This window comes from Hemitrygon akajei, chromosome 1 (genome assembly GCF_048418815.1).
Source record: "Hemitrygon akajei chromosome 1, sHemAka1.3, whole genome shotgun sequence".
Lineage (NCBI taxonomy): Eukaryota > Metazoa > Chordata > Chondrichthyes > Myliobatiformes > Dasyatidae > Hemitrygon > Hemitrygon akajei.
Genome location: NC_133124.1, coordinates 25,953,040 through 25,979,527, shown reverse-complemented (window position 1 = coordinate 25,979,527; position 26,488 = coordinate 25,953,040). Strand labels below are relative to the sequence as shown.

The 26,488-nt window shown below is 40.6% G+C and overlaps 1 protein-coding gene and 1 long non-coding RNA gene across 3 annotated transcripts in view; one reads left to right on the top strand and one right to left on the bottom strand.

Moving 5' to 3' along the window:
- Nucleotides 1-23,547, bottom strand: part of LOC140724980 (uncharacterized) — a 71,747-nt gene extending 48,200 nt beyond the window's left edge. Inside the window, exons 1-5 of one of the 2 annotated variants that reach the window (XM_073039865.1) lie at nucleotides 23,482-23,547; nucleotides 23,174-23,234; nucleotides 3,484-3,579; nucleotides 3,221-3,299; nucleotides 637-751 (exon numbers count right to left, since the gene is read on the bottom strand). In XM_073039865.1, coding sequence (XP_072895966.1) covers nucleotides 637-751; nucleotides 3,221-3,299; nucleotides 3,484-3,579; nucleotides 23,174-23,234; nucleotides 23,482-23,488 — 358 coding nt within the window. In that variant the 5' untranslated portion in view covers nucleotides 23,489-23,547. The other variant, XM_073039874.1, reaches the window with a different exon arrangement.
- LOC140724989 (uncharacterized) overlaps nucleotides 8,973-26,488 on the top strand; it is a 60,984-nt gene continuing 43,468 nt past the window's right edge. The window contains exon 1 of the long non-coding RNA XR_012098231.1: nucleotides 8,973-9,430. This is a non-coding gene — a long non-coding RNA (uncharacterized lncRNA). The remainder of the gene's footprint in view (nucleotides 9,431-26,488) is intronic.

The following is a 26,488-nucleotide window of genomic DNA, read 5'->3' as shown; positions in this document are numbered from 1 at the left end:
GGTCATCCAGCTGCTGCTCCAGATCCCTAACAGTGTCTTCAAGGAGCTGCAGCTGGATGCACTTCACAGACATAGTCTCCAACATCCGGCATGAAGAACATACACCAGCCATTTACTACACTAGGTACAGTAAGAGAGAAAAAAAAGGGAATCTTAACAAAAGCTTAACCAGAGCCAAAAAACCAGCTTTTTCAAGCTGAAACCTCCTTTTAGCCAAAACCTGACACTCCTACTCTCACCACTGGCCTAATCCCAACAATGGCCGCCCTGCTTGTCCCTTCTGTACTTTTAAACAAGTGTTGCCGACCTGCGAGAAACCTTGTTGATGTGGCCTGCTCCTGCCACTGATTAGCGCGCCAGAATTTTTTGTTACACAGAATGATTCATATTCAGAACCAAATTCTAGACAGCTATTTCCATTACCCTAACTCATTTAAGAAGCAGAAAGGCACATGGGGGCTTTCCAAGATGGATAAACTGAAATACGAAATTTGGCTATTTTCATCTGAGCTTGAAATCTGGTTGACCTCTCTCATTATTTACTACAAACGTTTGTATATGAAATGCTCATGAATAATGTATTATATTTAAACCACACATTTGAATTCTTTAAAAATAAAATTAACCAACTGGTACCTTGTGCTGAATAAAGATTTCTGTGTAAAAGTTCCTTCTCAAACTTTGATGTTGCAATTTGAGTGTCTCTCTTCCTAATTTCCAGTTGGATAAATTCAATTTCAGCCTGCAGTTCCTATAAAAGTCAAAGATAATTTGGAAACATCCTGAGAACTTGTGTAATTTTTCCAAAATCAAAGAAAATAAGTAAAATTTTAATTTGCATACTTTTTAGTTAATCTATAGTCTGCTTCAACGGCTTCTGCCTTTGTTCATTCCAGTTGTCCTAACACTCTGGAGCTTTTTCTAATATGCCTTTCAGAAAGGTTATTAAAAAAAGGATTTAGTTTGGAGGAGTGTGGGGCAGGGTCTTACTTGCATAATTGAGTTGCAGGAGCAGGGTGGTGCAGATAATAAAGACACTACAGTATCTCACAGCACCAGGGACCTGGTTCAACTCTGACCACAGGTGCCGCCTGTGTGGAATTTGGATGCTCTCCCTGTGACTCCATAGATCTCCTCTGAGTGAATTGAATAGACTGAATTGACTTTACTTCTTACATCCTTCACATACATGAGTAAAATTTTTACATTATGTCTCCTTTAGAATGTGCAAATTATATTAATTTGTAATAAATAGTATGTACAACAGGACAATCAATATAGCATAGAAATACAATTGTATCAGTGTGAATTAATCAGTCTGATGGCCTAGTGGAAGAAGCTGTCTTGGAGCCTGCTGGTCCTGGCTTTAATGCTACGGTACCATTTCTCGGATAGTAGCAGCTGGAACAGTTTGTGGTTAGGGTGTCTCGGGTCCCCAATGATCCATCAGGCCCTTTTTACACACCTGTCTTTATAAATGTCCTGAATAGTGGGAAGTTCACATCTACAGATGCGCTGGGCTGTCTGAACCACTCTCTGCTGAGTCCTGCGATTGAGTGCTCTGATTTCCTACTACATCACAAAGACGTGTGGATCAGAAGATTATTTCTAGTAGATGTAAAATCTGGCGGAGTTGATGGGAATGAGGGGAGAATTTTTAAAAACGATTATGTAGATCAGTAAAAAGGGCTGTTTGTCAGTCATTATAGATTCAGAGGGCCAAAAGGTCTATTTCAGTGTATGACTCCATGATAAATTATCATAACCAGACAGATTGAATTTAATATATAAATGTAAAATGTTGTAATTGAAGAAAAAAAAGTATTATACATATCATTCAAAAGACTTCACGATAACCAGAGGGAAATGTTGAAAGATACATGGCAATAATATACTCCGCCTTGTCTATTCACCACAGTGTAGCATTAACAAGTCCTGAAAGCTAAACTATACCACTAAAACAACAGAATGCACATATGAAGGAATCATGCTTAAAAATATCAAAATATAAGAAATCTTAGGAGCAAGTAATTCGAGCTCAAACATTCAATCAGATAATGCTGTTCGGTGTACAAGGCTTCAACTCCACCTTCCTATCTGATCTCTTTACTTCTTGATTCACCTGTTCATTTATCTCGGCCTTGAGTAAACTGAATCAAATTAGATTTGGCTTGCTACCTATGACCATTCCCTCTTGAATTGATACGTATGTGAAGGGCCAGACATCCTGACCGACCACCTTGGAAGTCCAGGCAGTGAAATACAGCAAGACATCAGCAATGAGCAGACCTGATATGGCACATTGCTTAGGTCCCAGAACACTGCAACAGCCTATCACATGAGGCAAGATTAGGGTAGAGCCTTGATGCACCATCAATAACTCTGAGACGTGGGTTAAGGTAGGCTTTTATTGGCTGGAAGAAAGCACAAGCAGCAAGTGACCATCACACAACATCCTGGAGACTGAGGAAGGGTCTGTGGCTCCAATCGCCTTTATACCGGGGTCTGTGGGAGGAGCCACAGGAGCAGTCAGCTGGGGGGGGCGTGTCCAGACAGGTATATGTAGTTCACCACAAGCCTAAACCGTTAAAACTGGGAAGCAGTCTTGATAGTTTTTAAATGTAGCTGAATAGCAGAAACATTTGAGAACCCTTGATAGGGAAAACAAATTTGAAATTAAAATTTAAAAATAAAAGCACATATTAAAACATTTAAACATAAAAACTGTTAAGGTACTAAAATACAATTAGCATGAATAATTTATCTTTTCATTTCTAATCCTAAATGAATGGGAAAGAGTAGTAAGCGTGTTATAGGGATAGGCTATTTAAGACTACAAACATGATCCATTTATTTGTCTAAGGAGATCACAGAGCCATTTAGAATGAAAGTATTAAGTAGTACATAGCTCAGAAATAGTAAACTCAGAACGTGGGCCTGCAGGACAAAGTAGAAAACACATTCAAACTATCTGAAGGCAAATTCATCAGACAGCTATCTGGAACAAAGAATCACAGAGAGTTGCTTGAACTGGAGGACGTATACAATACAAATTCACCATCTTCAAGCTCTAAGGAAAAAACAATGAGAAAATGACGCTACAGAAGAAGGAAACTATACATAGATGAAAATTAAAAACCAACATCCCCAGGATGCTGAACATATTAAAGTGTTTTCATATTAGTGCTGTATTTAATTCAAATTTGTAAAAATCTGTTACCTTCATTTCATTCAGCATCTTCTCTGCCTCCTGTGCAATCTGTGGTGGAATACTTGCAGCTTTCTTAGCCTGCTCTCGTGTTAATACTTGTAGTCAAGGAGCAAATTCTTAAAATTTTATCGGTAATATTCACAGAACATTAGAGTTTATTATCTTTGATGGTTATTCCTAATAGATAAAAAACAACTTACATTTGATTTTATTATTGTATTACACACAAGATATGAACTATATTTTATTTTTCTAGAAATTCTAAAGGATATAGAAAACTGGTCTCTAATTCCAACAGGCAAATTTGCTGCTTAAGGTTCTTTATGTATTCAGTTTCAATTGAAGCCAGTGGCTTTGCTGTGTATTTTCTAAAATGGAAATACAGTAGAACAAGTGGGAACCAAGCATGTGTATTATTTCATCATTTTGCAATCGTTTACATAAAGCAGACATTCATGGCAATCATTGTGATTGAGATAACAGACTCAACTTCTTGAACAGCTATAGGCTAATTTATGCAGGTGTTATGCATTGCATTACATTCCTGATGTACCCTGTAGATACTAGTAAGGCTTTGGGAGTCAGGAGGCAAGTCACATATGTAGACCACACTCCTCTTAAGACTTATTTTTGTAGATAGTATATACAACAGAGCAAGCCACTTTTTAGCACTGATATAATTAACTAGAAGAATTAACATATTCTGTTATTTGGACTCAACTTCAGGATTTTCCAATATCAGAATCTGGTTTAATTTCACCAGCATATGCCGTGAAATTTGTTAACTTAGCGGCAGTGGTACAATGCAATACATGATAAATATAGAAAATAAATAAATTGCAGAAAGTATATATGTACTGTATATTAGATTGTAAGAATAGTAGTGCAAAAACAGAAATAATTAAAAAAATGTATCCTCAACATTTTGGTCTACTTTAGTTTCAGTGAACAGCTGAAGTATCAAGACCAAGGAATTAGGAAAAGATTGAACCTTCAAAATGAAAACTGCATTAAAGATACAAGAACAACTGCAGATAATGTGAGTCATGTCTTAAACATTCAGAATTAGTGAAATGGGTGTAATTGAGCACATAGGACAGAAAGGGCCTGGTACCATGCTGTTTCTCTAAATGAGTTACACTTGGAAAACATAGCACTTTTGACATACAAATATTTGGTATTTGCTCTTTTTATTACATTCTTATGCACAAAATATTGTTAAAAGTGCATAATTGTATTAAGTAAATTACTACAATCAACAACCACTGGGACTTATTTGATATCCTTAGCATAATAAACCCAGTCCAAATCACTTCACAGGAACGTCAACAGGCAAAATTCAGCAGTGTACCACATGATTAGGTGGCAAAATCTTGCTCAGAGAGTTTACAATTGAGAAATGATTGAGCAAGTCGAGACCGAGGAAAAATACAGTACTGTGCAAAAGTCTTATGCACATATATATGACTAGTAATGTTATGTATTGCACTGTACTGATGCCACAAAAAAACTGATTTCATGACATATGTGAGTGATGATATACCTGATTCTGATATGCATCTCTGTTGTGGACTGAGTGTGGGAAGGGGGCAAGAGGAGGGGAATCATGGTTCGGAAAAGGAGAAGAGAGAGCGGGGTGTGAGCAGGAAACACCAGATAAACTTGTTATAATGATCAATTAACCAATCGTTTGGAGTCAAATGACCTTGCCTTGAGTGTCTACACCCACACCAATTCCCTCCCTCGGCACTGCTTCTCTGCCACCTGTGCCACACCCCTCCCGCAGCACTCTATACTCACAATTCCCAACATCCTTTGTTACAGTAGTATGCAAATGTCTTAGGCATCCTAGCTATATATACGTGCCAAAGACTTTGTATGAAGACTGGGAAGAATAAAAAGGGATTAATTTTCTATGTCATAAACATACTTGTTTCATTAGGAACTTTGACAGAATCTGTTTTGGCATTGGCAAAGGAATTCAAATGAGAAGATTGGGGAAGGATGAGCAAAGCTACAACTCTTTTTAAAAAAAAAGACATCTTGGAAAGAAAAGGGATTGGAAATAAATTCAGAAAATGTGTATCTCCAGTGGTTGATGATTGGGTTGAATTGTTCTCACATCTTGGCAATTTACTTGCAAACTTTTGTCACCACACTAGGAGTCATCATCAGTGCACTGTTGATTGTGGTGTGTCCTCTGAATGCTTGGCCTTTATATACTTATCAATCAGTCTGGAATTTTGCCTGCATTGGTTCATAAATAGGTTTACATGTTTGTTTACAGAATTGTTCATGGAAAACCACACTTCTACGAAATTCCTTGCATGCTGCATGTTTGCAGACATTGCTGTTGGCTTATGCACAGCTGAAATTCTATGTTCTTGGACCAGCTGGGCTGTTATTTCCGAGATATTCCGAAAGTATGGAGGGTTCACTGTCTGGTTGCTTCGTGGTTGGTGTGTTGTTGACCTCGTAGGCATCTTCAAATGAAGTTATGTGAGTATTCGTTTTGTGCAAATACTTTAACAGAGACAAGCATGTCGAAGAGTGGTAGTTTCCCCTCAGTTTCTGTTTCAGTAGAATCACAGAAGGCACTTTGGAAACTTCTGTTTATCATATGGAAACACATACAGATCAGATCCTAAATTATCAGAGCAATCATCCAAATGTACACAAGAAAAGCTGTAACAAAACTTTGTTCTGAAGAGCAGAGACACACAGCAGAACTAAAGGATTAAGATAGATAGATAGATAGATACTTTATTCATCCCCATGGGGAAATTCAACTTTTTTTCCGATGTCCCATACACTTGTTGTAGCAAAACTAATTACATACAATACTTAACTCAGTAAAAAAATATGATATGCATCTAAATCACTATCTCAAAAAGCATTAATAATAGCTTTTAAAAAGTTCTTAAGTCCTGGCGGTAGAATTGTAAAGCCTAATGGCATTGGGGAGTATTGACCTCTTCATCCTGTCTGAGGAGCATTGCATCGATAGTAACCTGTTGCTGAAACTGCTTCTCTGTCTCTGGATGGTGCTATGTAGAGGATGTTCAGAGTTATCCATAATTGACCGTAGCCTACTCAGCGCCCTTCGCTCAGCTACCGATGTTAACCTCTCCAGTACTTTGCCCACGACAGAGCCCGCCTTCCTTACCAGCTTATTAAGACGTGAGGCGTCCCTCTTCTTAATGCTTCCTCCCCAACACGCCACCACAAAGAAGAGGGCGCTCTCCACAACTGACCTATAGAACATCTTCAGCATCTCACTACAGACATTGAATGACGCCAACCTTCTTAGGAAGTACAGTCGACTCTGTGCCTTCCTGCACAAGGCATCTGTGTTGGCAGTCCAGTCTAGCTTCTCATCTAACTGTACTCCCAGATACTTGTAGGTCTTAACCTGCTCCACACATTCTCCATTAATGATCACTGGCTCTATATGAGGCCTAGATCTCCTAAAGTCCACCACCATCTCCTTGGTCTTGGTGATATTGAGACGCAGGTAGTTTGAGTTGCACCATATCACAAAGTCCTGTATCAGTTTCCTATACTCCTCCTCCTGTCCATTCCTGACACACCCCACTATGGCCGTGTCATCAGCGAACTTCTGCACATGGCAGGACTCCGAGTTATATTGGAAGGGGAAAGGCATCTCTTTAAAGTATTTATACAAAACTGATAGCCACAGAACTTCATATGAAGATGCCCAGGAGGTTGACAATGCACCAACCTAGAAACAACCAAACAGGTTGTCCTTCCATACCTCTGAAAAAATCTTGGAAATAACAGTCCGACTACTCCAAGAACATAGAATTTCAGTTGCACATAAGCCAACAGCAACATTGAAGAGAGTACCTTGCAGACCAAAAGAGCAAACCACACTATTAGACAAGACCAATGCAGGGACTGCAGCAAATATTACATCAGCCAAACTGGGAGAAAACTATCCAAAAGAATCCATGAACATCAACTGGCTGTAAAGCGGCATGACCAATTCTCCCTAGTCTCTACCCGTGAAGATCAAGAGGGACATAAATTCAACTGGGCATCAGTGAAAGTCACGGCACAAGCAAACACACTGCATGCAAGGGAATTCCTGCAAGCGTGGTTTTTCACAAACAATACTATAAACAAACATGTAGACTCGATCCTACTTATGAGCCAAGGCAGGCAAAACTCCACACATGAAGTTCACCACACAACCAATCAGTGATTGTAATCTTGCATTTGTGACTGAAGTAGAGGGGATGGGAGGGGGAGTTACACATGTTGATTTTCAATACAATAAGAGATTTATTACTGTATAGTGCTACTTAACAGTAACTTTTCATAAATATTTTCCACAGTTTACAGTCAAAGCTGAAGTAATTTAACGGGCTTTTTCCAACACTATTTGAAGTTGGTAGTAAAGAAGGCGATTGCAATGTTAGCAGTCTCTACAAAGGACTAGAACATAAAAGCAAAGATGTAATGCTGAGGCTTTAAAAGTCATTGGTGAGACTGTACCTGGAGTATTCTGAGTAGTTTTGGGAACACTATCAGGGAAAGGATGTGCTGGCACTGGAGAGATTCCAGAGAAGGTTCACAAGAATGATCCAGGAGTGAAAGTGAGGAGCATTTGATGGTGCTGGGCCTTTACCCGCTGGGGTTTAGAAAAATGAGGGGAGATCTCATTGAAACCTATTGAATATTGAAATACCTACATAGAGTGGATGTGGAGAGGATGTTTCTGATAGTGGGGGAAGTCTAGAACAAGGAGGTACAGTCTCAGAACATAAGGAATAGAAGCAGGAGTAGGCCAACTCTTTCTATTAGTTAACCAATCCTCTATCCATGCTAATATCACCCCCAACTCTATACCTCAGAATAGAAGGATGTCCCTTTAGAACAGATATGAGGAGGAATTCCTTTAGCCATAGGGTGGGAAATCTGAGGAATTTATTGTCACAGATTGCTGTGAAAGCCAAGTCATTCGATATACTTAAAGCAGTGGTTGATATGTTCTTTATTAGTAGGGGTGTCAAAGGTTAGGGGGAGAAAGCAGGAGACTGGGGCTGAGAAGATTAATAGATCAGCAATGATTGAAAGGTGAAGCAGACTTGATGGGCTAAGTAGCCTACTTCTGCTCCTATGTCTTATGGTCTGATGCTAGGATATTCCAAACTCCCTGGAACGTATAAAATTAGCTAAATATAGAGAAGAGAATTTAGTGTATTGCAAACAATTCTGGTATTCCTGTTTTAGAAAAGACTGGATGCAGTTTACAGATAGCTCACTATGATGATTTCAACAAGGAACAGTTATCCTCCAGGGAAAGATTAAACAGACTGGAATCCACTTATTGGAATTGTGAACAATAAGGAGTGATCTTATTGAAATATGGTGGATTCCAGTTAATTGAGACACATCGGAACCACTACATTTTGACCCAATAAAGTGGCTGCCCCAATTAGCTGAGGTTTCATGGAAATAGTTTAAAAGTATAGAAAAGACAAACTACCTTTTAACTGAGTAAGAAATTATGTATTTAAATGAAATACAGAACAAATTAGAAAACTACCAATACTACTACAGTACTATATAGCTGTGTATTATTTCCTAATAGGTTCCAAGGTTGTCAAGCCTCAAATAGCCTCTGACAACCAAGTCCAACTCCTGGCCTTCTCGTGTGGCTTACCCTCTAAGCCCGGCGGAACTGTTTCTACTGACAGGAGAAGGGGTGAAGGTGGGTCCTGGTGTCTTAAAACCAGTGTTTTGGGTAGATGGAGCTCGTCAGCCTGGGAAGGCAGTCTATCTAAGAGAGGGAAAACTCTGATTTCAAACCTCCGCTGCCTTGCGGCCATACCCACTCATGGGAAAGGCTTTGGGAGTAAACCCTGAGGACAAATCCGGAGCTGGAGTCCCTAAGGCAGTCCAACGTTGCCTTCAACCTCATTCTGGCAACTCCTGTGACATCACTGGTGCCAAGTTGTATCGGCCCCTGCCCTTCCCTTGGACAACATCGGTGGCGTGGAGAGGGGAGACTTCCTGCTTGGGCAACTGCTGGTCTTCCATACAACCTTGCCAAGGCCTGCGCCCTGGAGAGGACACTGCTTTCCAGGCACAGATCCACGGTCTTGCGAGACTAACGGATTCCATCATCAGTTCCTAATAGTAATCGAAGGAGGAATTCATCCAGTATACACTGCTGTGTTCTTTTGATTGATGGTAAGTGAATAAAATCTACGCAGACATTTAGTGCAGATAATGGACTGCCTTCATACAATGCTATTGATGATTGAATCCTCCAAAACTGCATTTTCATTGTAACATTCAAGATGATTGTCAATACCTTCAAATTCTTCGTAATTTCTAACTTGTTGAAGTAGTGAAATTGTTTCATTTTCACTCCCAGCTGTTTCTGGCATATCCAAGCCTGAATGCTTAAAACTCAAAAGTGAGGAAAACAGTTCTAAATTGTTTTACTGCTTCTCACCAACTATCAGTACAAAAATCATTGCTTTTTGAACACAAACTCAAGCTGCTGATGCTATTTAAAAACGGTTCGCTCTAAGCACAGTCCAATAGCCATACCAGTGCACGTGATGATGCTAGTTAGAAACTGTTTAGCAACAGTCTCATGTCCCAATTAAGCAGCACAGTGTCAGAATCAGGTTTAATATCATCGGCATTCGTCATGAAATTTGTTGACTTTGCAGCAAGCTGTACAATGTAATACATAATAATAGAGAAAAAACTGAATTACAGTAAATATATATAAAATAGTTAAACAAGTAGTGAAAAATAGAAATAGAACAAGTAGTGAGGTAGTGTTCATTGGTTCAACGTCCACTCAGAAATCAGACGTCAGAGGGGAAGAAGCTGGTCTTGAATCATTGAGTGTGTGCCTTCAGGCTTCTGTATCTCCTTCCTGATGGTAGCAATGAAAACAAGGCATGACCTGGGTGAAGGGGGTCTTTAATGAAGGATGCCGCCATTTTGAGATATTGCTTCATGAAGATGTCCTGGATACCATGGAGGCCTGTGCTCGTGATGTCACAAATAAATAAAGGGGGAATCCCAGCTATTTTGTCAATTAGTTTTTGTTCTTTAAGAATGGTCTCAAATAAGTGGCTGCTCCAATAAACCAAGGTCCACTTAACTGAAATCCACTGTATTTAAGATTCTTGGGGGGGGGGCTACAACAGGAAAAATCATGAAAGGATGTTCACTTTATGGGATTCCAGGTATTGTGTCAGAACAAGGGGTATAAAGAAGGATTTTTTTTTCCTCTCATAAAACTTTAGAGCCATTGAAGCTGCTTGCCACAGGCAGCTTGGGGCAGAGCCACTGGATATATTTAATAATAAGATCAATAGATTTCTAATTATTAGCAGAATCAAGTATGTAGGGAAAGTGCAGGAAAGTGAACTTGACAAATGCTGGATCAGCAATGATACTATTGAGTTTCTTACTCCTGTGTAAACTAATTTGATTATATAGTTCATCATATCATCAAATAATGATTGTTTAATCTTGATCTAATTTGTAATGCAAAAACTCATTTAAGTTGTGGATATTGAGATGTTTGATTTGTCCCAAGTATTTCCACAGATATTTTTAAATCACACATACACAAAGCTTTATAGCTTTCTCAGTTTTAGTGAATGTCTTATTGTTGTCATGGTTGTCCTGCCAAGGGAAACTAAATAGTTTAAGCCTGTATTCCTTGTTTATTTTATTATTAAGGAATGAGGTATGCCCTTATTGAAACTTATAAGGCACAGTGAATTTTGGAATGTTTTTAAGAGTTAGATAGCCTTGAACAAGAAGTCACAACTATAAGATAAGCGGCCTATCACTTAAAACGGAGGCATGTAGGACTTTTTTCTCTCAGAGTGCGGTGAACCTCTGGAATTTTTTACCTTGGCAGATGATGGAAACTGGATCATAAGTATATAAAGTAGAGCTGGATAAATATTTGATAGATTAATAAATAGAGGGGCATTGGGAAATAGCACAGAAGAGGAGCTAAGGTCAGCTGATATCAGACATAATTATATTACTGGCAGGATAGGATTGAGTGCCAAATAGCCTACTTCTTCACCTATATTCTTGTGTTACTGTCTTGTGAAGGTGGGAGGGGGGGGATTTAGTGGGAAAGCTCACAGTTCTAAATTAAGATGTTCTCATTCCTTCATAACATCACAGTTAGGAGCTTTTGTAGGATTTTCCATTTAAGGGTATTGGTGTTTCCATACTGGGTGGTGATGCAACCAGTCAATATACTCTCCACCATACATCTATATAAGTTTATCAAAGTTTTAGATGTCATGCCGATTCTTCATAATTTCAAGGGAAGTAGAGGCGCTGCCATGCTATCTTCACAATTGAACTAAGGAGTGGTCCCAGGACAGGTTATCGGAAATAACACATAGGAACTTAATGTTGCTGATCCCCCGATGAAGATTGGCTCATGGACCTCCAGTTCCCCCCTCATAAAGTCAATAACCACCTTCTCGGTTTTGCTGACATTGAGTACGAGGTTGTTGTTGTTGTGCAACCACTCAGCCAGACTTTCAATCTCCCTTCCATCTGCTGATTCATCATCACCAGCTTTGATTTGGCCAACCACACTGGTGGCATCAGTAAACATAAATATGGCATTCAGCCGCACGGTCATAAGTGTAAAGAATGTTCAGGCAACTTGAGCAGGGTCAGAATAAAATCCCTGAAAGAGGATACCATGTTCAAGAACTCAAGAAAAGGATCAGGAATACGCCACATGACCCCCTCAGGCCTGTCCCACCATGCAGTGTGTTCATGGCTGAACTGCCAGTTCCAGAGCTCCGAATTTCCCAATCTTTCAAAAATACAGACCCACTACTTTAAACAACCATAGTGATCGAGCCACCACAACCCTCTGGCACAGAGAATTCCAGAAAGTCATTACCAACTGCAATAAAAAAATTTAAACTCGATTTAAAATTATCTTTCCCTTATCTTGAATGATGACCATTATTTGCGATTTTGCTAGCGTACCTTGTACTTTTACTGTCAACAATCTAAAGAGGTTGTTGACACAATGTCCTTCTTAACTAATTAGATAATTATGAACAAATGCTTTTGGAATTATCACTTCTGCAATTTAAAAAGCACCAATCTGACAGATACTACTCCTGGAACTGATGCTAGCAAGATTTACAAAATTATTTTGCAGAAGTTACCATAAGCCCATAAGATACAGGACCAGAATAAAGCCATTTGGCCTATTGAGTCTGCTCTACCATTTCATCATGGCTGATCCAATTTTCCTCTTAGCCTCAGTCTCCTGCCTTCTCCTCGTATCCCTTCATGCCGTGACCAATCAAGAATCAATCAACCACTGCTTTAAATATGCATACTTAAAGCACAGTTACCTGTGGCAAAGCACAGATTCACCACTCTCTGGCTAAAATTATAAAAGGTTGCCCCTCTATTCTGAGGCTGTGTCCTCTGATCTTAGACTTTTCCAACATAGGAAACATCCTCTCCACATCTGCGCCATCAAGGCCTTTCACCATTCGATAGGTTTCAATGAGATCACTGCTCATTCTGCTGAATCCTAGTAAATACAGGCCCAGAGCCAACAAACACTCTTCATATGACAAGCCATTTGATCCTGGAATCATTTTCATGAACCTCCTTTGCACCCTCTCCAGTTTCAGCATATCCCTTCTAAGATAAGGGGCCCCAAACTGCTCACCATACTCCAAGTGAAGACTCACCAGTGCTTTATAAAGTCTCAAAATTACATCCTTTTATGTTCTAGTCCTCCTGAAGTGAACGCTAACGTCACATTTACCTTCCTCACCAACATGCAAATTAACCTTCAGGGAATCCTGCACAAGGACACCCATAAGACATTGGTATAGGAGCAAAATTAGGCTATTCAGCCCATCGAGTCTGCTCAGCCATTCCATCATAGCTGATCACAGATCCTACTCAACACCATACACCTGCCACAGATCCTACTCAACACCATACACCTGCCACAGATCCTACTCAACACCATACACCTGCCTTCTTGCCATATCCTTTGATGCCCTGAGTGGTCAGGAAACAATCAGCTTCCACCTTCACTACTCTCTGGCTAAAATATTTCCTTTTTACCTCTATTCTAAAAGGTCACCCCCTCAATTTTGAGGCTGTGCCCTCTAGTTCTGGACACCTCTAACATAGGAAACATCTTTTCCACATCCACCCTACCTAGTCCTTTCAACATTTGGTAGGTTTCAATGAGATTCTGCCACCTTTTCTAAATTCCACTGAATACAGGCCCAAAGCTGCCAAACACTCCTCATATGGTAATCCCTTCCTTCCTGGAATTATCCTCGTGAACCTCCTCTGGACTCTCTCCAATGACAAATCATCCTTTCTAAGATATGGGGTCCAAAACTGTTGACAATACTCTAAGTGCGGCCTGACTAGTGTCTTATAAAGGCTCAGCATTTATAGGGATTAAAGGGACCCAAGTCCCTTTGCACTTCAGTTTTTTGTATTTTCTCTCCATTTAGAAAATAGTCAACCCTTTCATTTATTCTGCCAAAGTGGAAAGTATATTTAGTGAAAAATAATTCTATCTTTTAGACTTAATTTTTATTTCTACAGATAAAGCTGGTAAACTGCAATTGTCAATTCTCTTTGCTTAACTTACAAAGTACACACATGCTCTGTTCCAGGAACGAAAGGGTTAACACACAAGAAGCATTTGATGGCTCTGGGCCCTGTACTTGCTAGAATTTAGAAATACGGGGGGGGGGGGGGGGTCCCATTGAAATCTACTGAATATTGAAAGGCTTCGATAGAGTGAACATGAAGAGATCAAGTCACTGGGTGTATTTAAAGCAGAAGATGATAGGTTCTTGATTAGTAACGGTATCAAAGGTTACAGGAGAAGGCAAGAGAATAGAGTTGAGAGGGATAATAAATCAGCTGTGATGCAATGGCAGAACAGACTCAATGGGACGAATGGCCTAATTCTGCCCCTGTGACTTATGGTGTTATGTAGCACTCCACCACACCTGAAGGTTCCCTGCTCAGTTTTCAATGTATACTGATTTGAATGATCCCAGGTGTGGGTTTATACATAAAAATACAAGGAAGCTTCAATGCTGAAATTCTCTGCCCATGACTATAAAGATTAACAGTTAATCTCCACGTCAGAAAATATTATATTTTAATACTTAAATGTTCTAGTTCCATTTTCTTTTATCATCTTTATGTCCATCTAGCTACCTAATCTATTATTGAATGTCACCTTAGTTTTTTTTACTCCAGTCACTAACAATGAAATTGAATGTCAACTCTTTCGCTTATCGTTCTCCAAAAGATGCCATAGAATCTGTCATGCATCTGGCCCTGACACACTTAGAAAAGAAGGACACTTATATCAGTACGCTGTTTCTGGATTTCAGTTCCGCATTCAACATTATTGTTCCACAGACCTTGGTGAACAAACTTTTTATCCTTGGTCTAAAAACACCACTGTGCAATTGGGAGTTGGACTTCCTTACCAACAGACCTCAGATAGACAGGATGTACAACTGCTCCTCCCTTCCCATCATTCTCAACTCCCAGGGCTGTGTGCAGAGCCCACTGCTGTACATTCTGCTCACACATGGCTGTATGGCCAAACACCCGACTAATTACATTGTCAAGTTTGCCAATGACACGACATGGTGGGGCTCATCACCAACAATGATGAGATGGCCTACAGAGTGGAAGTGGTAGAGCTTGGGGCCCGGTGCCAGGCAAATAACCTCTTCCACAATGTCAACAAGACAATGAAGATGGTTATCAACTTTAGGAGAATTCACACCACTCACACCCCTCTTTACATTGGCGGCACAGCAGTGGAAACTGCAAACAGTTTCAAACACCTGGGGTTGCACATCTTGCACAACCTCTCATGGTCCCAGAACACATCCCATACAATCAGGAAAGTTCACCAATGCATCTACTTTCTCAGGAGGCTGAAGAGAGCTAGAGTCTGCACATCTATAGTCATGTCATTCTACAGATGCACAGTAGAGACCATCTTAACATGCTGCATCATTGCATAATACAGAAACTGCACTATGGCAGACAGGAGGGCTATTCAATGGGTAGTCAAAACTACCCAATGCACCGGCACCAGCCTACCTGCCATCAAGGACATGTGTACAGAAAGGTGCTGGAAAAGAGCCAGTAGCATCATGAATGATCCCACCCACCCTGTTCATGGACTTTTTGTCCCCCTCCCATCAGGGAGGAGGGTATGGAGCATCCACGCCATGACCACTAGACTCAAAAAGAGTTACTTTACACAAGAAGTAAAGCTTCGGCCCACTAACCCACACCTCCACACCCCTCATCAGCACTACTTTATCATTTCTGGTCAGCCACCTACTGTACAGTGCATATATAAGCTTTCTTATTACTTATTGTGGTTTATTTGTGCTGCATTGGATCAAATGTAACATTAATTTCATTCTCCTTTACACTTGTGTACTGGAAATGACATGAAACAACCTTGAATGTTATTTCCCATATTACATCTTAAATATCTTAAACCTTGTTCCTGTAGCTCTCACTCTGGACCATTCAGCTATTGAAAACACCAAGTATTTTATATTAAATTCTATTACTACACAATTGCATTCCTTTACTAATACTAAGCAGCTAACTAATAGATCAGTTATGTCCCAAGTAAATCTACTATTTTCTTCCTATAGATTGAAAGGCAATATTTTAAAAGTACTGCAAATTACAGCATGCTTCTTAAGCTCTTACATAAGTGTATTTATTATTTCAGTAATATTTGAGTAATATTGTAAATATATTGTTTGATTAAGCATTCTCTGTTCACCCGATTCATTTTAGATTATATGTAAGAAGTATGCCTTATATGTCATTACGCCACCATATGTGAGCAGCATACTAAAGAAAAAAATAGGTGAATATCCCGGCTCCTGTGTTTTTCTTTCGATTAGTTTCTGGAGTAACAAATCATAACAGTCAAGAAAGTTTTAAAATGAACCTGAGACAGCACCTACCTATTGAAGTACAACAAATCTTTCTTTGGAAGGTGAGAGGTGTTTGAGTAAAAAAAAGAGCAGAAATGTTTGAAGTTAGCAAACAATGAGTACGGCTATGGGTTCGTAAACAGTGAGTGCCAGGTGATAATAATAATACACTTTTTAAAATGACAGAAATGGCTGGCTCCATCGGAAAGGCAGATGTATTTGATTGCACAACTGGATGATTTATACTGATTGAATTAAGAATTATTTTGAAGCAAAGGAAATAACCCTTGATAAATGACTGCCGGTATTGATGAGTGCAATGGGTGGAAAAGCATATTTAAAAAAAGTTTAACTGCCCCAACGAAACCAGCCAAAATTACCTTTGCTGATATTGTGAAAGTAATGCAGGAACACTTAGAAGTGAAATCATTGCTGAATGCAGAATGCTTTAGCATGCATAAGCGGAATCAAAAAGAAGGGGTGTCCATTTCAGTTTATGTGGCTGAATTATAGACAATAGACAATAGGTGCAGAAGTAGACCATTCGGCCCTTCGAGCCTGCACTGCCATTTTGAGATCATGGCTGATCATCTACTATCAATACTCAGTTCCTGCCTTGTCCCCATATCTCTTGATTCCCCTATCCATAAGATACCTATCTAGCTCCTTCTTGAAAGCATCCAGAGAGTTGGCCTCCACTGCCTTCCGAGGCAGTGCATTCCCGACCCCCACAACTCTATGGGAGAAGAAGTTTTTCCTTAACTCTGTCCTAAATGACCTACCCCTTATTCTCAAACCATGCCCTCTGGTACTGGACTCTCCCAGCATCTGGAACATATTTCCTGCCTCTATCTTGTCCAATCCCTTAATAATCTTATATGTTGCAATCAGATCCCCTCTCAATCTCCTTAATTCCAGCGTGTACAAGCCCAGTCTCTCTAACCTCTCTGCGTAAGACAGTCCGGACATCCCAGGAATTATCCTCGTGAATCTACGCTGCACTTCCTCTACAGCCAGGATGTCCTTCCTTAACCCTGGAGACCAAAACTGTACACATTACTCCAGGTGTGGTCTCACCAGGGCTCTGTACAAATGCAAGAGGATTTCCTTGCTCTTGTACTCAATTCCCTTTGTAATAAAGGCCAACATTCCATTAGCCTTCTTCACTGCCTGCTGCACTTGCTCATTCACCTTCAGTGACTGATGAACAAGGACTCCTAGATCTCTTTGTATTTCTCCCTTACCTAACTCTACACCGTTCAGATAATAATCTGCCTTCCTGTTCTTACTCCCAAAGTGGATAACCTCACACTTATTCACATTAAACATCATCTGCCAAGTATCTGCCCACTCACCCAGCCTATCCAAGTCACCCTGAATTCTCCTAACATCCTCATCACATGTCACACTGCCACCCAGCTTAGTATCATCAGCAAATTTGCTGATGTTATTTTCAATGCCTTCATCTAATTGAATTGAAGAGATTGCCTGAGAATTTTCAGTTTAATGTTGGCTTAATGATGCACTGAGAGTGTGTTTAGAATTTAAAAACTGAAGCACAACTTACATTTAAAAGTGTAGTTAAAATAGCAATGGAATGTATCAACAAAAACCGCAGACAGAGATCCAACTGAGTTGCAGTCAGGAATAAAAGTGAGTGTGAACAAACTTGCAATGTCTAAACAGAAACATGCTCGGTTGAACAAATTGTGTTACCGTTGTGGCAAGGGCAGAAAACGCAACCAAGTAGGACACATGCAAAGAGCATGCCGGACTGTACAGGGAAGAGAAAAAGCTATAAGGTTAAGCCGCAGTTTCAAAAAGAGCACTTACTTGCATGCTGTTGATGAAAATTTTGATAATGGTGAGAGTGACACAAGACTGTATAGCCTTGAGATTTACTATGTGAAAACTAAAAAGAGGCAAGCAATATAGCTTACACCAGAAGTGAACAGAAAATTAATTAAAATGGAATTGGACACTAGTTAGGCTGATTCAGTCATTTCACAAAATGAGTTTGAATGGCATTTTAAAGATACTGAACTGAAGCCTAAAGATATTCAACTTAAGAACTTATACTGGAGAAAATGAAACTCCTGTGGGAATGACATTCATAACAGTGAAATGGAAAAACCAACAAGCCACTCTGGGCTTGTATGTGGTAAAAACAGGAGAGCCAGCTTTGTGGGGTCATGATTGGTTGAGACAAATACAATTTAATCGGAGATCCATCCACCATTTGCTTGCCACATCACCTGCAAGAGTCAACTGAAAGCAAATTAAGAAAGGTACTGGATGATGCCACAGCAGTGTTCAGGGATGGCACTGATTCACACATATCAAAGGTAAAATACTGTCACATGAAAGTGTCACACCCAAGTTTTCCAAAGCCTATCAGATTCCTTATCCCATCTGTAATAAAGTAGCCAGTGAGCTAGATCTCATGGAGGCTGAAGGAATTCTTTCCAAGATTGAGTAGATCCCATGGACAATGCCAGTGGTTCCAGTAGAAAGACGGATGGGTCTATCAGGATCTGGGGTGATTTTAAGGTCACCATCAACCCAGTACTGAAAGCTGATCGATACCCTCTGCCCAGTTTGGAGGATATCTTTCTAAACCTTTCTGGAGGAAAACACTTTGGCAAAGTCGATTTAGCTGAGGCCTACCTACAGATGGAGATGGAAGAAGAGTCTAAAGCATTTCTCAGCATAAATACTCACAGAGGGCTCTATTGCCATAATAGGCTTATTTTTAGAGTAGCACCTGCATCTGCACTTGAGCAGATAGGTATGGGACAGATGCTGCAAGGCTGCCCAGGCACTCAGTGTTACCTGGATGACATCATTACCAGTAATGATGAGGATGTCAAGGGACATCTCCAAAATCTCACAACTGTGTTAAAAAAATTAGAAGATTATGGGCTCAGAGCACGACGCGACAAGTGTGAATGTTTTAAACCAAGCTTCATTTACTGAAGTCACACCATTGATATACACGGATTACACAAGTGTGCTGAGAAAATTCAAGCAGTGATGGATGCCCCAAGGCCAAAAGACTTGTCAGAATTGAGATCTGCTTTAGAATTTGTCAATTACTATTTCAGGTTCCTCCTCAAAGGGGACCACAACCTCGTTGTAGGGTTTGGAGACTTGCATGTCTCAATGACCCATAGAGCTATGCTGACTGGAGTCATGGCCTTGTGCTTTGGCTCGGGGCCAAACAGGGCAAAGGGCAGAGGCCAGACTAAGCGTGATCCATTGGTCCTCCAGGTTCAGGGGTTCACCTCAGGGCTAACAAACTCTGACTGGTCAAAAAAATTGTTACAGAAACAGCAAAGAGGACTCCTTCTATATCTGTGTGTGATGGTACAGCCAAGGACAGGCAAAGATGGAGGACCTTTGTTGCTGCCCTAAACACAAGCAGTAAGAAATGGGCAGTAATTAAGTAAGTAATAACAGGTCCCTGCCAAACTTGGCTACTGTGCTCCATCCTCTGATCTCATTACCACAGATCAGGAAGAAATTGCAATGGACAAAGCAGTGTGAGGTGGCTTTCCAAAAGGAAATGGTGATATCAGACACTGTATGCACATATTATGATCTTTATCATCCAGTGAAGCTTGCCTGTGATGCCCCGCCTTAAGCTATAGGTGCAGTCATGTCACATATTATGAGTTATGGAAGTTTACATCCTATAGCATATACCCTTACCACTGCAGAGAAAAATTTTACACAGGTTGACAGAGTGGCCTTCTGTCTGGTTTTGGGATTAAAACATTTCAACCAGTACCTGTATGGCAGAGAGTTTACCCTCATTACCAATCATCAACCACCAGTATCCATTTTCAATCCACAGAAGGGTGTTTCACTAACAGCAGCAGCACAAATGCAGGGACACAATTTCAAGAGGACAATTAATCATAGAAATGCTGATAGATTGTTCCATTTGCCCTTGGAAAAAGAAACACCTGAACAATTTACAAAAAAGAACACTGCTCTTGATGTATTTTCCCTATCGCAAATCAAAAGTTTTCTTATTACAGCAGCGATGATCCAAAGGGAAAGCAGAAAAGACCCCACACTGTCTCAGGTCTGTATGGGCACACAAACTGGCTGGAATGTGCAGCAAAAGTTCCAGTTCCCTCATTTTTACCAGTGCTGGGATGAACTTGCCTTTGATGGAGGTTGCCTTATATGGGGATTGAGAGTTGCTGAGAGCTAAAGTGTTGGAAGAGCTACAAGCCAGCCGTCTCGGCATGGTGAAAATGAATGCCTTGGCTCGAAGCTTTGTCTGGTGGCGTGAGATAGATCAGCAGATTGAGTAGCTTGCCTGCACTGTTCAGAATGCCAACACGTCAGGGAAACGCCAAGAGCAGCACCTCTCCATCCGTGGGAATGGCCTCTGCAGTCTCCTGGCAGAGTATGCATGTGAATTTTGCTGAACCATTCATGAGCACAAATCTCTTGGTCATAGTGGCCAGAAGTGTTCCCAGTAGTCTCCACTACAGCCCCACACACTACTGATGTGCAAGAAGCCTCTTGTCAAGGACTGGTGTTCCAGAACACTTAGTCAGTGACAATGAACAACAGTCTGCTGAGGATCAGTTTCAGTCATTCCTGAAAATGAACGGAATATGACAGAAAAGTTGGGGGTGCTGTGGATAGTGTGGAGGGCTGTTAGAGGCTACAGCAGGACATTGATAGGATGCAAAACTTGGCTGAGAAGTGACAGATGGAGTTCAACCCAGATAAGTATGAAGTGGTTCAATTTGGTAGGTCAAATATGATGGCAGAATATAGTATTAATGGTAAGACTCTTGGCAGTGTGGAGGATCAGAGGGATCTTGGGGTCCGAGTCCATAGGACGCTCAAAGCAGCTGTGTAGGTTGACTCTGTGGTTAAGAAGGCATATGGTGTATTGGCCTTCATCAATCGTGGAATTGAATTAGGAGCTGAGAGGTAATGTTGCAGCTATACAGGACCCTGGTCAGACCCCACTTGGAGTATTGTGTTCAGTTCTGGTCACCTCACTACAGGAAAGATGTGGAAAGCATTGAGAGGGTGCAGAGGAGATTTACAAGGATGTTGCCTGGATTGAGGAGCATGCCTTATGAGAATAGGTTGAGTGAACTCGGCCTTTTCTCCTTGGAGCGACAGAGGATGAGAAGTGACCTGATAGAGGTGTATAAGATGATGAGAGGCATTGATCGTGTGGATAGTCAGAGGCTTTTTCCCAGGGCTGAAATGGTTGCCACAAGAGGACACAGGTTTAAGGTGCTGGGGAGTAGGTACAGAGGGAGATGTCAAGGTGATGTTTTTTATGCAGAGAGTGGTGAGTACGTGGAATAGGCTGCCAGCAACGGTGGTGGAGGCAGATACGATAGGGTCTTTTAAGAGACTTTTGGATAGGTACGTGGAGCTTAGAAAAATAGAGGGCTATGTGTAAGCCTAGTAATTTCTAAGGTAGGGACATGTTCGGCACAATACAAGGGGCTGTATTGTGCTGTAGATTTTCTGTGTTTCTATATTACATCTGCACCATACCACCCAGTTGCAAATGGCTTGGAGAATGGTTTGTTCAGAGTCTAAAGAACACAGTGCAAGCAATATCAGCAGAACACACTACGGTGACACAGAATCAGATGCTCACCAATTTCCTCTTTGCATATTACAATAGAGCTGTTCCTGGGCCATCTCTTGGATCTTCTCAAACTCAATCTCACAAGGAGTATGCAGGATAAACAGCTGAGGCAAATTGAAGGCTCCTCAAACAAGGTGGTTCACACTTTCACTTTCATGGCAAGTGACTACAGAGATGATCAAAAGTGGGAAATGGAACACTACCCTATACAGTGGCGACTGTGTCTAATGTCATCTGAAGATGACACATCGATCAGTCGAGGGGGGCAGAGGCAATTGCTAGAGAAGAAGAGTATCTAAAGCAGTCAGAACCTCTTCCAGTAGTCCCAGAGTCAACTCATACAACCATCACAGAGGACACCCCAAAATCTGAGATTGTTTCACTGCCTCTCTTGATAATGTCTCACTTAACAAACAGAGTGACCCCTTTTTTACGAAACACTTTATCTCACAACAGTAAGAAATTCGCCACAGTGATTAAATCTTTAGGCCTGAATGGGACAACGTAAAATTTATTATGCTGTTGATGTCTATATAGTAGCTGTATTATATAGAAAAGTGATAAAAAATATACATATATGAGAGGGAAGGGGAGGAGAGGGGAGAGAGGAGAGGGGGAGAGGGGAGAGGGGGAGAGGGGAGAGGGGGAGAGGGGAGAGGGGGAGAGGGGAGAGGGGGAGAGGGGAGAGGGGGAGAGGGGAGAGGGGATGCATTCAATATTCACTTGGAGTTTATCACTAAGCAGTGTGGAGTGCAGTGCATTTAATATTTCAGTAATATTTGAGTAATATTGTAAATATTAAGCATTTTTGTTTACGTAATTGTGTTAGATGCAGAAAGTACATGAATGATATATGTCATTATGCCAGCACAACATATGTGTGAGCACCTTACCAAAGAAAAACTAAGTAAAAATCTCAGCTCATGTTTTTCTTTAATTACAAAAGATAACAGTTAACTTTTGTTCTTTATAGCCCCTGCCTCATGAGAAACCTAAAATTTTTCTTTTGGGTTGGCCAAGAGAAAAAAGATTGTTTTCCAGTTTCTTCCCTTTGAAATATGTATCTTCAAACTATTAATAACATTGGACTCAATTGACATGCTTAACACAAAAATGTTGCCGATATTTCCACTTTGAGTTCAAATCTGTCGAAGTACAAAGTGAGAGGATGACCAGAAAAACAAGATGTAGTCCATTCAGGAGTGATTACATACGGTTAACATATCATGAAAATGTTCTAATTATTGTGCAACACACACAAAGTGCTTGCACTAATTCTTGTACCTGAAATTGAGCGGCAAATTGCTCTTCTTCAACAATTTCCCAACGGAATTTCGCATTTTTTCTAGAAAGAAAATATAAATGAACAACCTTTTAAGGCAATAGGATTCAATAGTTAAGCGATACGCTTCGTCGAGCAAGAATTGACTCACTATCAAGACCAAATAAAACACAAGACTAAAACTCGTGGTCTTCTGAAGGAAGCGCCTGTGAACACCTTACTGGTCTTAATGCAGCCTCTAGCATTTCAGCCAAAATAAAACTTTTCCAGAAATACGTCTTGTTACTGACAATTTCTGGATGACGCTCACCAGACATTTCACTTGGATTGCTTCCTCTGCGACCACACTGTACAAGCTTTGTAATGTCAACAGCAGACAAGGTTACCACAGCAACAGCAGACAGGGTTACCACAGCAACAGCTCCCAACTTCCTGGAGACGACCCCACTTGCCGGAACTGGCTCCTGGGCGGCGCCTTACTGCAATTACTCTTGTGCGGCCCTGGCTGATCTCAGTGGGTTGCTGCGAGCCTTCACTCGGATCTGCGTGCCTTAGCTGAAGTTCTTAAGCTTCAGCTGATCATCAAACCGGACCGCCTAGAAATGTTGCCACGGGAGATGGTGGAATGGAATGGCTTTTGTGTCTCTGGTGCAAAAATTCCACTTATACGACGGATTCTTATGAAGGTTAAAGATTGTACGATGATAATCCTTGCGATCCATGCACACAAAGATTATAATTTTCACTCGCCGGCTGATGAGTGTGGTGATCAGGCCAACGCATTTAACCAGAGACAGAAGAAATTCTGCAGATGCTGGAATCTTGAGTAACACACAAAAATTGCTGGAGAAACTCAGCAAGTCAGACAGCATTATCGAGGGAACTGGCTTCTACCCCCTCTCCAGTCTTGATGAAGGGTCTTGGTCGAAATATTGACTGTTTCTTTCCCTCTGTAGATGCTGCCTGACTTGTTAAGACTCTGCATCATTATCAGAATCAGGTTTTTATCACTGCATATGTTGTGAAATTTGTTAGTGATTTTTTTTGTGTGTGTTATACATTTAACTATTTCAGTGATTGGCTGGCACATTTATCAGCAACCAAGCTGCTCAGACTTTATTCAGAACTTATTATTTGAAATAGTGGCAAGTGATGTGCAGTTAGGATACACTGCACTGACTGGTCTTACTATAATATGCTGTGACTATTACGGAAAGCATATATTTAGGACCAAATCATTAGTCAATTCAACAAACAATGCCACACAACCACAGCATTTTTAAAATGGAATAATACAAGATTAGCATGATCCTTCCACAAGGAAAATATAATATTGTAAAGCCTTCTGTAAAATAAAACAAGCAGGCCACCAAATGCAAGCCCAAAATGGCATTGTAGTCAGTAGCATCATTTGTGATACTTGGGCTCGCCTGTTGATGAAATTTTCCACCTTATACAAGTCTTTGGTGTGTTAAAGCTGATACTGAGATGTAGGCCAGCAATGTTAAGTGATGTGAAGAGTTTCAGTATCCACACTATTGTAAATAGGAATGAATTTATTTATTGATATACAGCACAGATTCGGCCCTTCGAGATGTGCCACTCAGCAACCCCAATTTAACCCTAGTCTAATTATGGGACAATTTTCAATGACCAATTATTCTACCAACCGGTACGTCTTTGGACTGGGGGAGAAAACCGGAGCACTCAAGGGAAACGCGTGAGGTTATGGGGAGAACGTACAAACTCCTTACAGGCAGCAGCAGGAATTGAACCCAGGTCACCAGTACTATAAAGCATTGTGCAAATCACTATGCTACCATGCTGCCCTTTATAGGTGGTGTTTCTTTCCCAGAACAGTGTGCCCCTGCCTCCTACCAAATCTTGCTGTGACAGTATGTCTGTCTAATAAGTGGTTCATGAAACTTGAATGGTAATATCTTACTGAAACACAAAAATATTTCTGGGGCTTGACAGGAACAGAATCTCAAAATAAGGTGTCAGCCATTCTGGACTAGGATTTCTCTTCACCCAGAATGTAATAAATCTTTGGAATTTTCTGCTTAAAATGACTGTGGTGGCTCAGTCATTTAGAATGTTGAGAACAATGATCAGTAGATTTTGTATATTAAAGGAAATGAAGGATATGGGAGAAAAATGGCAAGGTGCCATAATTTTATTTAATACTGAAGCAGGGATGAGGTTAAGATGCCCAGCTTCTCTTCCTGTTTCTTATATTTTTATCCTGGTGAAATAGCACTTAGCTCATACTTATTTGTATCTGATTTATTATGGTGGAAGGAAATCAATCCACTCGATCATTCTTCATTAATATGACATTAACAATCTCTCTACTTCCTTAGGAGTTTGCAAAGATTTGGTGTGACATCTAAAACTCAGTCAAACATCTATAGATGTGCAGCAGAGAGTATATTGCCTATTGTGGAAACACAAATGCCCTTGAAGAGAAAATCCTACAAAAAGTAGTGGATATGGCCCAGTCTGTCATGGGTAAAGCCCTCCATACTATTGAGCATTGTTACAGGAAAGAAGCATTCATCATCAGGGACACCCACCACCCAGGTCATGTTTTCTTTTCACTGCTGCCATCGAGAAGAAGGTACAGGAGCCTCAGGACTCACAACACCAGGTTCAGGAATAGTTATTACCCCTCAACTATCAGGCTCTTGAATCAGAGGGGATAACCACACAGCTTCACTTGCCCCTTCATTGAAATGTTTCCACATCCTATGGACTCGCTGTTAAGGACTCCTCATCTCAAGTTCTCAGTTTTTATATTTATTATTATTTCTTTCTATCATTTTGTATTTGCACAGTTTGTGGCTTTTGCACACTGGATGAACACTCAAGTTGTTGTGGGCTTTCATTGATTCCATTATGGTTATTATGTTATTATAGGTGTATTGAGTATGCCCACAAGAGAATGAATCTCAAGATTGTATATTGTATGTACTTTGATACATATAACATAAAAAGAAGCTGTCCCAACACTGACTCCGGTGGAACACTACTAGTCACCAGCAACCACCCAAAAAAGGCTTCCTTTATTCCCACATTTTGCCCGTGCCAATCAGCCAATCCTCGATCCATGTCATTATCCTTCCTGCAACACCATGGGCTCCTGTTAAGCAGCCTCATGTGTGGCACCTTGTCAAAGGCCTTCTGAAAATCCAAGTACACAACATGCACTGACTCTCCTTTGTCTATCCTGCTGTTATTTCCTCAAAGAATTCCAACAGATATGTCAGCAAGACTTTCCCGTAAGGAAACCATACTGACTTAGGCCTATTTTATCA